This window comes from Cantharellus anzutake, assembly GCF_015039405.1.
Source record: "Cantharellus anzutake strain C23 chromosome Unknown EI90scaffold_7, whole genome shotgun sequence".
In the NCBI taxonomy this organism is placed as follows: domain Eukaryota; kingdom Fungi; phylum Basidiomycota; class Agaricomycetes; order Cantharellales; family Hydnaceae; genus Cantharellus; species Cantharellus anzutake.
The window spans coordinates 84,643-100,375 of record NW_024066957.1 but is presented as its reverse complement, the minus strand read 5'-3'; the positions used below and the strand labels follow the sequence as shown (position 1 = coordinate 100,375).

Below are 15,733 nucleotides of genomic sequence, written 5' to 3'. Positions count from 1 at the left end.
TTGCCCAAATCGAAGATTGAACCGCAAAGTTTTTGCCAGCGGCTTGAAAAATAAGCGCCGGGGCCCAACTCTGGTACCATTTTAAAGGTCTTTTTGAAAGTAAACATAATTCCAAACAAGCGCTGATGATACATGCAACAATGTGGCACAGCTTGGAGGGGTGGGTACGGAGCTTGGGTGGGTGTCTTGGTTTGGGTTTGTTGAATCGCTTCCGACCGATGTTTCAAGCAACTGCAGGCGAGCTTAACCCCTGTATTCGAGTGTCATTTAATCCTCTCATAACCTTCTGGGAATGCATCGATTACACTTATTTATCTATTTTTACGTTGCTATAAGAGCAAAAAGGAGTTGTTTGGTGCAGAGATGTAAATATTCGCTGGATCCTGCTGTGGGAAATTTCAGACTTTGCCCTGTCTTGACAACTGTGCCTCGGTCGTCAGAGCTCGGAGAAATTTGGGACGCAACATGCAGTCTACTGGGGTCTCGATGCTACGTAACGGTGGCAACTTCTTTATAACAATTGAATTCCTGCCACCGCGATTACACAAATTCCACCGCACCCCATGCAACCTCACTTGTACGAACTTCGGATCAAGGCTACAATCCCTCCGTTATGACGCTATGATTTCGAGGACGGAGGATATGATCGACAATGGGCTAAGTACTTCATCCAACTCATACAACTATGGAGGTCATGCACAGAGACCAGGCAGATTGTCGATATGGCCCACAGATAATGATGAATTAATCTATGCAGCCACTCAGTGATGGCAGCCGGAACGCCACTGATATGAATGATCGCACAAGATGAAGGTCAGGGTTCTGCAGTTTTAAACAATGACAATTAATCTTAGAACGGCTGCTGAGCTTGGGCATCGGCTAATATTTGTCCATATGCTTACATGCACCACTATTTCGCTACGCTACTATGTTCCACATGTAGCGCTTATTCCCATCTCATTTCTTTATCACTTTTGTTTTGCTACATATCTTGTTATTACCTTAGCTACTTACTAATGCCGCTTGCACGGTTACAATGTTATTTGAGATCTTTCCCCCATCATTCGCGTGTCCCCGACGTAACAATAATAATAAAGTGATCCACCCACACAAGTTTCTGATGTGGTAGTGCACACGCCACGCATAAACACCAAACTAAAAAGGAAAGACCTGAAGTTGGATATCCTGACATACATGTATGAATTGTATAATATACTGTGAGTAATATTGAGGTCAGCGGAGGTAGCGCTTGATAAGTTCTTCCATCTCAATGTTAACTGAGCTGATCAGGAGTATGAACCGACCCAGCATGAGTGCCTCAAGGTCTTTGAGATGTCCATTGACCCCCTGCCACCACCATCGACAAACCACAAGGTTCGGGCGAGCTAGAAGCACCCGCTTTGCGCATTCGGAAAATCGTTCTTGCGCCAACAGCTCGGTACTCTCCTCAGCACAGTCAATAATAAGCAGCTTCAAACCTGGAAAAGGCATCCGTGGTGCATGTAGACTTAATTCTTGTCCACCACACGAAGGAGAAAGGGCTGATGACACGTCAGCCTGAGAAGGGAGCAATGATTCAAAGAATTTGCCGGAGTTTTCGCAATGGAGCACTTGAATTACTTTGAGCGCTTCAGAATGAACAAGGCATTCGTGTCCGATATCTCCCGGAGTGATACCGCGAGAATTGATCTCGAGTACTTCGAGGCGAGAGAGGCTCTCTATGGAGTTGCGAGTCCAAGTAACATTACGGTCATACGAATCCCCGCTCAAAAGCAAGTGCTTCAGACTAGGAGTAGCTCCAATAATAGATGGGTGCAGAATGTTGGTGTCAAGGGAACGGAGTTCAGGGAATGATAACGCTGGGGGGAATACATCATGGGGCATACGGTGCAACACGAGGCTCTTCACATCGTGACAATGATCCAGAATAGCATTCCGGGTTTTGGAATTGAGGCGAGAAATGATCAGCCGATCAGTGACAATAAATCTCGAGTATATAGTTGGGAGTCTAGAGGGTCTGTAATAGTTGCAAACACCCAGAACACGCAGGGTTAGTGGTGGTCCAAGATCGATGGTGGCACCGGGACACAAGTACGCCGCGGTCCCGATATAGATGAACAGCTCTTCGAGACAAGGGAAAGAATCAGGAAGAGGGAGCCACAAAAGTGGGTCATTCGTGTATAGCTCCAGTGATCGACAGTGCTCATAATGCGGCACCACCAGGTTTTTGACATGGGGTTCGATCGCTTTCTGGTCGCTATCTAGGCGAATGGAAAGATGAAGTGGGACATTTTTTGATCTGAGAAGCCACAAGGAAGCGTATTCCACCTCAGAATACATCGATGCCATGCGGTCATGGCTATCCTCTTTACCGGTCCAATAGGTAGAATGTATGTGAACTTCGGACCAGAGCCGTGGTTCGTTCAATGCCAGTGAGCGCCAGAGGATATGGAAACTAGATATATAACCTTCCTTTCGGGTTCATCAAAGCCACGAAGGCCAATGACAAAAATCTGGCTGATAAGCTCGGAAGGTAGATGGTGAATGGACAATGGTGTATCTGGGCAGTTGCTCATAAATGGTAGCTGGAATGCGCGCTAGTGAGTACTGAAGATCGGCGCTTTTGCAAGTCCTGCACTGGACAGTGATGATGTCAAAATGATTGCAGAGCTCAGAGAGTTTCATTGCATACCACACAAAGAGAGAGCTTCGTCGGACTGATTTTTTTGTTATTCCCACTACTTTGCAGCGAGTTTGCAAGTCTTTGGTAATAGTACCCGGGGTCCTCTGAAATTGGAATTAAGCTCTTCTCACGGGTCTTCGAGACAAACTTGAACAAACTCCGAACTCTGCGTGAACCGCATGGCTTTCACTTGCAGCTTCCGCTTCTCTTTACATCGAAGACCCCTGCCTCAGCGCTCTCGGGAGCCCAGGAATCACACACACATTTGAGTAAATATGTTCAGAGGATCGTATTATCCGCGGAGAGAAATGATAAAGGCAACCCGGCACTGTGCCACACTCATAGGAGAAAAGTGTAGGCAAGCTAATAATCTTACAGCGTTCTCCCTGGAAGCTGAGATCGCCATGAGTTACATGTAACCAAGTTACGATCGATACTTTGTATTTCGAGGAGATTAATGCAACGGAGTCACTGGGATCCATGATCACCCGGTCAATATTGAGGAGGTGAGCTCTCTCAGGATCCTTATTTCCTTTCAAACGCTCGCTAATGTTCATCATATGCATAGATATTAGCTGCTTAGTCCAATCATCCGATCTCACCGAAACCAATGTCAGAGATGGACAGGGCAGAAAGGAATAAGAACGGTCCTCTGTGGCAGCGACCCACCACATCTACTGGTTACAATCCACTCCCTCTTTTTCAAACCAACTCTCTTTCAAACCAAAATGAAGTTCACCACTCCTTTCATCGTTGCTTCTCTCCCTTTCATGGTGCTTTCCAGTCCCATTGAGAAACTTATTTCTATTCCAATTAGAAAAAGGGGTCCCGCCACCACTCGTGATGGCGTTGTCGACATGACGGTTGTCCGGAACCACCTTGCCCATGTCACCGCGTAAGAATGAAACTTCAACAGTGCTTCCGTGAATCATCTTCCTTCTCCAGCAAATACGGCGCCGGCCTGAAGAAGGACACTGACTCAGTGCATCCTGCCGCTCGGAACGGAGTGACCCACACCTCGAAGAGGGGTGACGGTACTGTTGCCTTAACAGACGACAGGAACCTATTGTGGTACGGCCCATCGCGGTTGGAACCCCTGCTGTTGAATACACCGTTGATTTCGACACGTGAGTTGCCTCCGGATATTCAAGAGCAAGATTGATAACCGTGCCCTATCTCCTACTTCACTTCGACATAGCGGAAGCGCCGACTCGTCCTTCCCGATGTCTCTTGCCACAATTGTGGAAATCATACGCATTACAACTCTAGGTTTGTTCGCCCTTTCAGAATACGCGATGCTGCATTGCATTTATTATAACCACATTCAGCGCGAGCTCTACTTCCGTCAATACGCAAAACACCTTTAATCTATCTTATGGCGACCAGTCTTCCTCTAGCGGACAGATATACACTGACGTTGTCACTGTGGCCGGGCTCACCGCCCAAGGTCAAGCCCTGGGATCCGCCACCGTCTACACGTTCGTCTCCAATCATGTCCGATGTTGATCGTGATTCTCATTGGTTGGTTCAACAGGCAGTTTCAGAATCGAACCCCAGATGGCATCATAGGCATGGCCTGGCCAAACGCTTCTTACTTCAACAACACTGGTACACCCTTCTTCACCACCCTCGTCCAACAGAAAGCCCTCTCCCAAAATCTCTTCGCTTTCTACCTGTCAGCCTACCTGTCAGGCGTCGGCTCGCTCCACCTTGGCGGACTTGACCCATCGATCTATCATGACCCTATTACCTACACCCCTGTGACCAGACAGCATTGGTGGCAGGTTGGACTCGATAGTGTCAATGTTAATGGGGCGGCGGTGGGCAGCAATCTATCGGCCGTTGTCGATTCAGGCACCACTTATATTCTTGGTGATCCGGACACAGTTGAGAAGCTCTATAACGCTATTGGCGGTGCCCCTCTTGAAAACAGCAATGGCATGTATACTTGTGCGTTCCCATTGGCTGCCCGTGAACAACCTGACCAACTAGATTTTCCCACAGATCCCTGTCACACTGTTCCTCAAGTTTCCTTCACATTCAGCGGAGCTTCGTATTCCATTAGTTCCTTCTTCGGCCTCGGCCATATCACCAATGGTTCAACCAACTGCCTTGGTGCCATTATGAGTAGTCCTACCCTTACGAATTCCTTCTGGATCCTTGGTGACAGCTTTTTGAGGAACGTTTATGCTGGTGAGCGCTTCTTTATTCCCCTCTCGACGATATGAGCCGAGCAGATCCCGGTTTCTCCAGTCTTCGACGTTGGCAACTCCCGCGTTGGATTCGCTAAACCAAACGATATAGTCAGCACTGAGAAATAATATCGCTGTTCATCCTGAAGGCATTTACTTATTTGGGTAACAATCCTGAATCCTGGAAACTCTTTCATGTTTCAGCCTGTGATCATTCACCACACAATACAATCGTCCTCGAGATTATATGAAAGGAGAAATCTTAAAGAGAAAAAATTGAGAGTCAAAGTTGGTGTAAGCGGGTGAAACTGGAGGAAGCAAGCCAAAGGTCAGATCCTACGTACAGATGACAATAACAGGTCGATGTAAATAATGAAGCAGGGCCCCATCTTGGTGAACAATGAACGGGGATAGGATGAAGATGAAGGACCCACTATAAGCGAGTGGCCGTTAGCCAATTGATGTCATTGAACACTCAGCGGGGATAGTAACTCGAATGATAACCGCTATTGGGCCCTTGACACATGGCTCAATCACCCTCTTGCAGCCAGCAAAGTGAATGGAAAGACGAAGTGGGGTATTCCTTGACCTGAGAAGCCACAAAGAAACACGCTCCAGCTCAGGAGATATCAATGCCTCGGCCCCTATCAGTCGTATATCTGTGAAGGACTATGTGCTGTGCGTCGACTTCGGACCAGAGGCGTGATTCCTCCAATTCCAACGCACGCCAGAACGTTGAGACAGAGAGTATGAAAATCAGATACCGGATCTTCGACCCGTAATCGAGGTCGTAATGAAAACGTCTCTGATAAGCTCCGGACTCATAGATCAGAGCTGGAGCGTTACTGAGAGCATTGGCGCTTCTTTTCTCGGTTTCGCAAATCTGGATAGTGGTGATATGAAGATGACCATCAAGTTTCATTGCACGCCGCACGAGGAAGGACTCAGGCGAGCGTTGTGGGGTAAAGTTGCTCAGAAAACCGTATGACTAGACAGAACCAAGAAAGCAACCGTTGAACTGTAGTGATGCAGGAGTATTAGTTTATTAGCTGCTCGTGGCTCGATCATAAATGAACTTGAACGTTGCCTGTCTATTGTGGCTATACGATTCCCCGGAGCAAACCGCTTGGCGCTCGGAACTTGGTTGGCTTCTGAGTCCTCGCTGCTCGGTCTCTCCAAGAATGTTGGGACGTACACCGCGATCTCGTCCGCTCACAAGACTAGTGGCTCTTCCCGCAAGGCGAGGAGTTCAAGTCCAGATGCGCTTAGCACCTCAGAAAACAAAGCCTCGGGTGCCACAACAACAGATCCTTAAGGAGCCCGTTGCGGTCCCCGGCACTTCACAAGATAGGGTCTTTAAAAAGGAACGTGTAGCCGAGTATGCTCCTCCTGGCAAGTGCTCCCACTTCACGCGCCACCATGTGTGCCTTTGTCATGAGGAAGCTAATGTTTGACAGACTGCTCCTCTCCGGTTGCCCGTTATAACCAGCTTGTGAAGAACAATGCCCTTCGCCCGGATCCACATCAAGCCGGGATAATCGCCATCTTGCAAGGCTTGCATGATAGGCTAGAGTCATACACACAGCCCGATGTGGTCGTCACACAGAAATTATCTGCGAGGCTGGTATGATCAGTTCAAGACAAGTCGGAGCAAACTCACCGACTATGTTTTTTTTTAGCTTCAGCGGTTCTTCTCAAGCTCAAATACTCCCTCATTGCCGCCGCTCACTCCGAACATTCCTAAAGGTTTATACCTACATGGTGACGTTGGGACGGGGAAGTCCATGCTCATGGACCTGTTTTACGACACGTTGCCAGCCAAGATAGATCGCAAACGGAGGGTTCACTTCCACGCATTCATGATTGAGATTCATAAAGCAGTTCACGCTTTGAAAGCCGCCGACAATGGCATCGAAGACCCAATACTACCAGTGGCTGCTAACTTGGCGTCAAAGAGCACGGTCTTGTGTTTTGATGAGTTTCAGGTATGTACCTCCCATCAAAATAACCTGCACTTATGTAAATTGTCTCGATCTAGGTGACAGACATCGTAGATGCGATGATTCTACGTAGATTATTAGAATGTCTGGTGAACTATGGAGTCATACTTGTTATGACCTCCAAGTGAGTCCACCGCCACCTCATCAAAGGGACGAGGGCTCTAACACTTCATGTAGTCGGCACCCCGATGATCTTTACAAACTAGGGATTCAACGAACTAGTTTCCTTCCAGCGATTGAGTTGTTAAAGGAGCGTTTCCTTGTTACCGATTTGAATTCCGAGACTGGTGCGTACAGTTCCCTCCATCGTCCCCTTGGCTGATTCTTATCCTCTCAGATTACCGCAAAATCCCTCGTGCTCTCTCCAACGTCTGCTACCATCCCATCAATCACGCCAACCGTCGCGAATTTGACAAGCTCTTCAAGGCGCTTGCTTCCGGTTCCGGTTCCCCAATTATCCATAACCGTTCAGTACCTATCTGGGGCCGATCACTTGTAATCCCCGAATCGGCAAATGGAATTGCTCGATTTTCGTTCGAAGATCTCTGCGGCAAACCCTTGAGTGCTGCCGATTATCTGGAGGTTACGAAGACATTCGGGACGGTCTTCTTGGAGGATGTGCCACGTTTGTCGCTCAACACGAAGGATAAGGTTTGAACTCCGCAAACTTGCGCGCCGTTGTTCGATTCTGAAGATATCTTCTGACTCCATCAGGCTCGGCGGTTCATCACCTTCATTGATGGTGCGTGCGACTGGACCTTTTTTTGAAAGTTGCTTGAAATGGGTCGTTTCTAGCGTGCTACGAGAGTAAAACGAAGCTGTTCACTCTCTCCGAAGTCCCGATCTTTGAGATCTTCTCCAATGAATCGGCCAATGGGCAGATCACGGATCATATGCGAAGTGTTATGGATGATCTCGTGCGTACATAGATTCCATGAATCTCCATTCTTGTATTCACCAAAGTGAATTGCCTGTTTTGACATAAACAACAGGGTCTCCCAGCTGACGTCGTCGGCTCCAGCTCAATCTTCACTGGCGAAGAGGAGATATTTGCGTTTGCCCGTGCATGCTCGCGCCTGGTGCAGATGAGTTCGAAGGAATGGGCTGAGACTTCTGCGCGGTCAGCTACCCCTACACTTGTCGCACAGAATGAGATGTCGATCGGAGGAAATTTGCACTCAACTTTACGAACTTCTGCACATGCATAATGCTCTACAATTCTGCACACTTACATTATCCTACACATAATTAAATTGTTTACTATCATTGTATATACGGACACCATAACTGAACAGTGCACTGTACAAGACAGCTTTCGTCTGCGGTTCGTTTTGCTGCATTGCCAGAGGGATGTTACGGTGTTTTGGATTGTTCTTACAAACCGCCACATTTGGGGATTGTATACACTTTCACAGAGTGAGAGTGTGTGTGCTGCGTATGGTTTTCGATGTATATTATAGAGGGTCTAACGATACAAATGGTCTGCATGCAAATTAGCAGCAATTTCAGCCTCAGCAGCGTCTCCATTTGCGAGGAGCTTCTCCTTGTTGTACAAAAGCTCTTCTCGAGTTTCCGTTGCGTACTCCGCATTTTGAGCTGCCAGAATATATTTTGAGCCAATTGATATATGCAATGGATGAACAAGGACTGACTCTCGACAATGGCATCAACAGGGCAAGCTTCTTGGCAGAATCCACAGTATATGCACTAATTGGGCAGGAAGGGTGAGCCTCTCTTACGTATCTTGCTGAGAGGAGATTGCAAACCTTCGTCATGTCGATATCATACTTGGTTGTCCTTCGCGAGCCGTCCTCTCGAGCCTCCGATTCAATAGTAATAGCTTGAGCGGGACAAATGGCTTCGCAAAGCTTGCAAGCTAAAATCCCGGACCCATGATTTAATCCTACAAGCGTCCTAAAAGGATGTTGCACTTACCGATACACCGTTCCTCTCCATTAGGGTATCGACGGAGCGCATGCTCTCCACGAAAGCGAGGGCTAAGGGGTCCCTTCTCAAACGGATACCTGCGTAGGGAGACGATTGCCTAAACCAGCGACGATGTACATAACATAGAATGAACAAACATGATGGTATACGGAGGCCGGAAAAACTGTTCCAACACCATCCACATCCCTACAAAGCATATAACAGTAAGCGAATTGGAAATAAATTTGTGGTTTCATGATTTACCTCGTATTATTTCAGTAAAGAAGAACAGCTCTGCTGTCTTCTCAATGGCAGAAGGACCATGCTTGTATGGATTGACATAGGCACTCGGAGTGTCTTTTGAGCCAAGGACACCAGTCTTCGTACCCTCTGGTGACTGCATCCACTCAGCGGGGTGCACTTCTGGCTGAGGATGCTTCTGTGGACCGCCTGGGAGCGGATTTGCCAGAGCCCGTCGACTTGTTGTACTCAATGCACGCAGAGAAAAGAGAGGAGAAAAAGCAGGCCCAGCTCTTAGCAGAGACCGTGGTAACTGACGAGATGATAGGACGCGCTGCATCCTCTGTTGCGCGAACATCGATGTCGTCGAATGGAGCCAAGTAATTCAATTTCTCACGGCGTTTCCCGTTTCGACCCAGGCCAATTGAGAGTGGGCTAACTCTCAATACAAAGATCGTGGCACCAATTGAGCACCAATGGCAACTTCGTCAAGCAAGCCGGTGGCTACGAAGAAATTAACGAACCAGGGTGAGGATAATGTCCCTGATGATATGACATAACGATGATGTGCCGGTTGCACAGAAATTCAAGCAACGTTCAATCGATTTCAGAATGAACTCCAAACGCTGGCGCAGAAGATCGGTGAGCTGGAATCCGAAGCAGAGGAGCATGAGTATGTCTATATTGCTTAATAAATACACCCGGAAAGTTCGCGGCTCATTTTCAAATGGGCAAATGAGTATAGGCTCGTCCTTGCCACATTAAATGAAGCGTTACAGAGGCAACCCGATCGCATATGTTTTCGGCTTGTTGGGGGTGTGCTTGTTGAGAGAACAGTAAAAGATGTCGTTCCCGCACTCAAAACAAACAGGGATGGGGTGAGTCTTGGTTCTGAATCCGGATTTGCGCTGGACTTTCTCTCCTTCCCAGATAAAGCAGGTCCTTACAAACCTCATTGGTCAATACAAGGGGAAAGAAGGGGAATTTAATGCCTTCACGGGGGAGTATAATATAAAAGCAGTTCCAGGACGGTGATGGTCCGAGCTTTTGCTGTTCACATAGTCAAGTGGGGGACGATTCAAGCTGGAGCTTTTAATGCGAAGTATTGTATTAAGTGGATAATAAACTCGCGAAAGATGAACCAAGTGTGTTTTGGGAGTGAGTTGGACTAGATCCCCCCACTGCGCATATGGGACCTAGTAATTTGAAGGTGTTGGTGTCGTTCGACCGCTGGCCCCTAACGGAGTCTTTGGAGTCACTGCCCCAGGTGTTTCTGGTTCTACAAAACGTAACCGCTGGCGGTGGAACTGTGGCAGAGATCAATGGGAATCAGTTGCTGCACCGGGGGTCATCCCTTACCTGGGGGAGCTTGGGTATCAAAACAACAATAAGCGCCGTGAAGTTAATGGCGAAAGCCCAAGGGTCGTAATGCGTGTAATGCGTGGAGATGAGGAACCTAGAACGTTTTTGGTGGAGGGTCAAATGCACAAACTGACTTGGTTGGCTGGACGTACAACGCTATTGGAGTGCAAAAAAGCCATTTCTTAGCAGGCGTGTATTGAGCACCCTCGTCGATTTGCTCCCACAACGTCAAGTCATCGTATGCACCACCATGGGAGTCAGCACCAAATGGTATGCCAGTGACATAGTGAAACATAAGGTAGGAAAGCTGCCGAAGTCGAGTCAGGGACCGAATGAATCAATCCTGGATGTCAACTTGGCGGCGGTTCGGAGAACACCCACGGTCATGTAGCTCAGATTCACGATGGTCCAGCTTGTGTTCTGGTGCATCCCAGGAATCGAATCAATCATTATCTTCCCAGTAAAGATGAGTACGGGGTGTATCAGCCATGCTCCTGAGTGGATTGGATCGACAGCGCGCAGTCGCAACGTCAGAATCGCTCATTCTGCTCCGAAATTCGAAAGAAAATCACACCCTTAGAGTTAACCCAATCCGCATTGATGTTCCCGAAGGCGCTTTGGTCCAGCAGGTCCTGCTGGTCTCCTGCCACTTCTTGCACAGCAACGATACTGCCGCTTCGCCCCCTTCGCTTGGTGCTGGACGATTCAGGAGAAGCACTAGAGGTGATGATATTTAATGAAGGAACAGTGATTGGCTTCGGGGGTGAGGTAGGAGATGGCATTCGTGTTAATAAGGAATCTCCGTCTGTAGACGTGTCCTGCAGAGCCGACCCGCTCTCGGCACAGCCTCATCCGAAGTCTTCCCACCAGTTGTCGCAACTCGCTTACACAAACTCGCAGTGTGTGCATAAGAGCTCTCTATAGACTTAGTTATAGCCTGGCCTCCGATTAGCGCTCGATATATGTCCTGGAACCCTGGAAAGCTAAACCTAAGAGGCAGCGCCTCCTTGTCCCATCATTGGCACCAAGCTCAATCTTCAAAAGTCAGGCCTGTTCCTTGTGCGTCGTGATGTCCATGCACAAGGATCATCATTTCTAATGCGCCCTTATTTCTCTTCGGGAACAAGCGACTCCATGGCCTTGGCCAATCTTCACTTCGTCAACGGTGACAGTTCAGAAATCCTCGTTCATTGCGGCCGCTACGCGTCTCACGTCTCCCGCCGAACTCCCGGTGCTATTAGAGTATCTAAGGCTCATTACTCCTCGAATCAAAAAAGCTACACATCCCGCTATATACGCATACCGAACACGACTGAATCACTCGTCATCACCGTCCACAGGAAACTTGCAATTTGCAGTCGGGCATAGTGACGATGGCGAGCACGGCGCTGGCTTACGGCTTGAACGTTTATTACAACTGAGTAATGCACAGGACTGTGCCATAGTTGTCACCCGATGGCACGGCGGCGTGCCTCTCGGAAGTGCCCGGTGGAAATGCATATCGAAAACTGCTAAAGAAGCACTGGCTCTTCATAAGAAATGAAAATTGATGGTATCGACATCCCGATGCGGCCCTATGTCAGGCCCTGCCGTGGATTGACGTCCGCTGCCGCCCTTCAGGAAACATGCACTGCTGTCACGTGCACCCGGCATCTGTGGTCTTGACGCGTCCTTGTGCCGATTGACGCATACTTCGGGACAACGTAATTGATACCGCTGACGACTACAATGCCGGCATACGTGTGTGTAGTAGGAAGCATATAAGCTGCACTGGCCTGGCGTGGACCCGCTCCCTCCTCAACTGAACAAATGTCTCCCAACGTCGAACCACCAAATTTCCATCACTATCATCCCTATGGACCGTATCCACATTGGGCACACCACTATTACCGAGGAAGCTGGTTTCGCCATGGATGCCACCGCCTTTTTTGGTTCGCACTGGGAGCAGGCGCAGTCACATGGTACTTCTCTCGCAAGGAACTTGGACATGGATGTTGCGGACCACGTGAAGAGCATCATCGCTGGAGAAGGCTCAGAGAGAGAGAGGAGCATACCAAGGGACTCCCAGCCGGTAATGATGAAAGTCGTTCTTCCCAAGGCAACTGGCATGAAGAAATTGAACGGGTGAAACGGCTAAGCCACCAAGCAAGCAATAAGGTCAACTAGGACTGGTTCTCCTTTCGTACCTCTGACACACTCACAAATTCTATTTTATTTTCCAAACTTCAGGTCGCTGAAGTGACCGACGCCAGCCTGGACTCCGTTCTCTCCGCCGTAGCAGCTCTCAAACTCGTCAGTAGTCGCAACTTGCATACTTTTTTTCCTGTCTTCTCATTTACTCGATAGAAACTCCGTGAGGCTGAGGAGAAGGCTCGCATCATGCAAGACCAAGCACGTGCGAACCCGCCACCCAGCAATAATATTCACGTCGATCAAACTCCAACCTCTTCTAATATTCCTACACGCCACGACACCTCCAGTTGGCCCAGTTGATTCACTCATCCAAGGATTCCACCAAGAAGTCTGATTTTTGATTATATCTGTATCCAAACATTTTCACCTGGTCCCGATCACCATTTCCATTCTTTCCTCAATCTACTTTTCATTTTCCAAATGGGTCACTCACAGTACATATGTATCCTGAAATTTAATCAACGTGGCTTCATCCAAAATCGTCGGGTTGATCGTTGCACGCTTGACAAAACATCGAAACAATCCACCACCAACATTACATAGATTATATACAAAGCTTTGAGAAATCAACTCCCTGCGCTTGCGCTGGTGCGAACTTGTGATAGCAGTGGTGAAGTAGGGATCTGGAGGACCACAAAACATTGAATACCACACTTGCGCCTCACCCCGCTTTCCCAATAGCCAGAGCAATAACCAGGAACTGGAGAAAAAAAAAATGAACAAAGTGTCTTTCCTCAGCAGGAGGTTGCAAAGTCATAACTTACCAGATTTAATGCAGCGATGAACAACCAAACGACGACGCTCAGGAAAGCGACGAACCATCCATTCGAAAGATCGACCGACTGAGCAAGTAACGTTCGGCCTTCTTCCGCATTTCCTCTATCTGAATTTTCCCCCTGGTTATTGTTATTTTGTTCCAGCGGCGGTGCCAGCGGTGCAGTAGAAGGAGGACCAGACGGATGGTGTACTTCAACGGACATGATGTGTTTCCGGCATGTGAAATACACCAGTGGCGCTGTGACGAAGGGAAGAATGATGCTCAAGGCGACCTAGAATAGAAGTGAGCGATATTCTTTGGTGAAAGAGAAGCTTGACACACGGACCTGACTCGCGGTCAATACGGCCGACAACCCACGTCTTCCAACGGCGGAGGCGATCACTATGCAAGGAACGATAGATATACACCGGGTGATAAGACGTCGCTTCCATGGCACAATATTCCATCTCAAGTGCCCTTCCATGATCATCTCTGATAAACATAAACCACTTGTGTATCAAGAGAAGGAAATCAAATCGGGAGGACACTCACGGCCTGCCAGTGTCACCACAAGTCCAGCACTCTCACCAGAGAAGAACAAACCAACAGCATAGATGGTCGCTGCTGCTGGAGAAAGCTGTTCTTTCAGCAAGTCGTAGATGGAAAACAGGTCAGCATTAGCCGCTTCAGGTGAGTCCGATAAAGTGGCTCCTGCAAGGATCAGTAGGGCTCTACATTTACCAAATTGTTCGATACTCGTTAAACCCTCAAACCAACATCGAGTATAGAAGAACCAACTCACGAATTTACGTAAAACGCGATCGAAATAAGCGCAAGCACCAATTCGATGGTCGAATAAGGTAGGCAATGCCTGATTGCCTGAAGGGAAGGCCGATAACTCTCTTCAGCCTTTTCTAGTTCTAAGGCAGTAAGTGTTTGTGGAGACGAAAGCGATGCTGAGCGAGCGAGAGCCGATGCGGGTGTGTAAATACCATGTTTGATGTCGTAGTCCTTTACGCGTGTTTGGACGACACCCGAACCGAGGAAAAGAGAGTGCGGCATCACCGTCGCGCCTTTGAGGTAAGTGTGATGTTAATCCAGGAAATTAGCAATAAAGAGGTGTCCTTGAATGGTTGGTTGGCTTTACCGATGATACCGCAGCTAACATACAGAGCACTTCCTCGGAAAATTGTCGCGGAAGGAATGTAGCCCTTCAAGACTTCCCCGACAGTCACGCCCGTGATCTTGGCGAGTTCCATTGAAAGGCACGTCGCGAGAGCGATCACGAGAACCGCGATGCCCGCTTCGAAAATTTGCGTCTTCGTTACGCCCTGCGTCCCATCCCTTTGATAGAAGAACAATATCACCACGACATCGATTAAAGTGATCGCCACTCCAGCAGGCAAAGGCAATCTTCCTTTGCTTAAAAGATTCAGTGCAATAGCAGAACCTACTGCTTCTGCAATGTCCGTCGCCAAGATAGCGGCCTCGGCAAAAAGGTATACGAGCAGGTTCAGCCAGAGTGGCAAGTGAGTGCGACATGACTGGGCAAGATCACGACCCGTTACGGTCCCGAGACGAAGGGCAAGGTATTGAAGAAAGATTGCAAGGATGTTGGAGAGGAGGATGATAGTTAAGAGGGCGAAGCGAAACTGAGCACCTGCAGAGATTCTTTTAGGGGAGAAAGAAACGAGATATGTGCTCCTCGACTAGTGGCTATAAAAGAAGAGTATCATACCCAACGTTGAAGTTGCCAGCATCGACGAAGCTGACACTGACGAGGAATCCAGGGCCGATGAAACGAAAGAAACTCTGCAACCAGTGGGCCATTCGCTGTCGTTCACCAACAAATGCGACAATAGACCCTTTCACGTCAGGACCAAACCATTCAAGTTTCCGAGGGAAATGTTGTTACCCACCGATAGATCAACACAAGACGACCGACGGGCCTGATCACGATCGGATTGTGGGGACTTGGCATCCGTCTTGGCTGCCTTCCGTGTCTGGAAGGTCTTCAAATCCGCCCATCCTTTCTCAGTCTCCGCCTGAGATGGGCCTTGTGTATGAGGTCGGTTGTGGGTTCGTCCCACCGTAATGAAATTTGAGTTAACACACCATCTAATGCACCGACAATGTCGTCCGAGCGACTTGGGTCGCAAGGAACCACTGGCAGATCGACAACAGAGACTCGTTCTGCCGGCGTAGCAGGTCGTTGGTCCATTTTGAGAGCTGAAGTCTAAGTAAGAGAGAGAAGGGACGGAAACAACGAGACTTTCGGGAGGACATCCAACACTGAAGAATTCGACCGATCTTTGAGCTAGAAAGTGAGTCATTTTTCATTCCACAAATTTACGTTCTTTCCCCACAATGATATTAATTC

At 48.4% G+C, this 15,733-nt stretch overlaps 9 protein-coding genes across 9 annotated transcripts; 5 read left to right on the top strand and 4 right to left on the bottom strand.

The window, feature by feature from the left end:
* Window positions 1–1,000: 1,000 nt before the first annotated feature.
* Window positions 1,001–2,799, bottom strand: EI90DRAFT_2405946 (uncharacterized protein). Its single transcript, XM_039052980.1, has 2 exons — window positions 2,696–2,799; window positions 1,001–2,585 (listed from the first exon to the last, which is right to left on the bottom strand). Exon 2 carries the CDS (start codon window positions 2,347–2,349, stop codon window positions 1,234–1,236), a length of 1,116 nt encoding a protein of 371 aa, XP_038920614.1. The 5' UTR covers window positions 2,350–2,585; window positions 2,696–2,799; the 3' UTR covers window positions 1,001–1,233.
* Window positions 2,800–3,411: 612 nt separating this feature from the next.
* EI90DRAFT_3012925 (aspartic peptidase domain-containing protein) lies at window positions 3,412–5,004 on the top strand (the record flags this gene model as incomplete). Its single annotated transcript, XM_039056607.1, has 6 exons — window positions 3,412–3,578; window positions 3,629–3,754; window positions 4,012–4,161; window positions 4,218–4,633; window positions 4,688–4,876; window positions 4,937–5,004. The coding sequence occupies 6 exons, from the start codon at window positions 3,412–3,414 to the stop codon at window positions 5,002–5,004; spliced, it is 1,116 nt and encodes a 371-aa protein (XP_038920613.1).
* Window positions 5,005–5,987: 983 nt separating this feature from the next.
* On the top strand, window positions 5,988–8,186 carry EI90DRAFT_3038918 (AFG1-like ATPase-domain-containing protein). Its single transcript, XM_039058901.1, has 9 exons — window positions 5,988–6,267; window positions 6,333–6,499; window positions 6,555–6,860; window positions 6,914–6,999; window positions 7,053–7,162; window positions 7,213–7,526; window positions 7,590–7,617; window positions 7,671–7,792; window positions 7,868–8,186. The coding sequence occupies exons 1-9, from the start codon at window positions 6,057–6,059 to the stop codon at window positions 8,081–8,083; spliced, it is 1,560 nt and encodes a 519-aa protein (XP_038920612.1). The 5' UTR covers window positions 5,988–6,056; the 3' UTR covers window positions 8,084–8,186.
* Window positions 8,187–8,340: 154 nt separating this feature from the next.
* EI90DRAFT_2990676 (NADH-quinone oxidoreductase) lies at window positions 8,341–9,457 on the bottom strand (the record flags this gene model as incomplete). Its single annotated transcript, XM_039056102.1, has 6 exons — window positions 9,066–9,457; window positions 8,960–9,008; window positions 8,811–8,899; window positions 8,642–8,751; window positions 8,528–8,582; window positions 8,341–8,471 (listed from the first exon to the last, which is right to left on the bottom strand). The coding sequence occupies exons 1-6, from the start codon at window positions 9,397–9,399 to the stop codon at window positions 8,341–8,343; spliced, it is 768 nt and encodes a 255-aa protein (XP_038920611.1). The 5' UTR covers window positions 9,400–9,457.
* A 60-nt stretch (window positions 9,458–9,517) lies between these two features.
* EI90DRAFT_3151431 (Prefoldin) lies at window positions 9,518–10,203 on the top strand (the record flags this gene model as incomplete). Its single annotated transcript, XM_039065723.1, has 4 exons — window positions 9,518–9,569; window positions 9,624–9,714; window positions 9,787–9,919; window positions 9,972–10,203. 4 exons carry the CDS (start codon window positions 9,518–9,520, stop codon window positions 10,074–10,076), a joined length of 381 nt encoding a protein of 126 aa, XP_038920610.1. The 3' UTR covers window positions 10,077–10,203.
* A 17-nt stretch (window positions 10,204–10,220) lies between these two features.
* EI90DRAFT_2967233 (Orm1 type endoplasmic reticulum protein) lies at window positions 10,221–11,185 on the bottom strand (the record flags this gene model as incomplete). The annotated part of the gene is made up of 5 exons (XM_039055595.1): window positions 10,221–10,348; window positions 10,401–10,497; window positions 10,556–10,710; window positions 10,785–10,897; window positions 10,978–11,185. 5 exons carry the CDS (start codon window positions 11,183–11,185, stop codon window positions 10,238–10,240), a joined length of 684 nt encoding a protein of 227 aa, XP_038920609.1. The 3' UTR covers window positions 10,221–10,237.
* A 353-nt stretch (window positions 11,186–11,538) lies between these two features.
* EI90DRAFT_2907948 (ribosomal protein S5 domain 2-type protein) lies at window positions 11,539–11,946 on the top strand (the record flags this gene model as incomplete). Its single annotated transcript, XM_039054303.1, has 1 exon — window positions 11,539–11,946. A coding segment is annotated over one exon (408 nt), but the record flags the coding sequence as incomplete, so codon positions are not given.
* A 74-nt stretch (window positions 11,947–12,020) lies between these two features.
* EI90DRAFT_2405375 (uncharacterized protein) lies at window positions 12,021–13,113 on the top strand. The gene is made up of 3 exons (XM_039052979.1): window positions 12,021–12,560; window positions 12,633–12,695; window positions 12,750–13,113. Exons 1-3 carry the CDS (start codon window positions 12,213–12,215, stop codon window positions 12,894–12,896), a joined length of 558 nt encoding a protein of 185 aa, XP_038920607.1. The 5' UTR covers window positions 12,021–12,212; the 3' UTR covers window positions 12,897–13,113.
* On the bottom strand, window positions 12,988–15,678 carry EI90DRAFT_2990663 (natural resistance-associated macrophage protein-domain-containing protein). The gene is made up of 9 exons (XM_039056101.1): window positions 15,469–15,678; window positions 15,273–15,409; window positions 15,092–15,186; window positions 14,501–15,024; window positions 14,156–14,426; window positions 13,906–14,084; window positions 13,700–13,845; window positions 13,361–13,645; window positions 12,988–13,296 (listed from the first exon to the last, which is right to left on the bottom strand). The coding sequence occupies exons 1-9, from the start codon at window positions 15,572–15,574 to the stop codon at window positions 13,258–13,260; spliced, it is 1,782 nt and encodes a 593-aa protein (XP_038920606.1). The 5' UTR covers window positions 15,575–15,678; the 3' UTR covers window positions 12,988–13,257.
* Window positions 15,679–15,733: the final 55 nt, after the last annotated feature.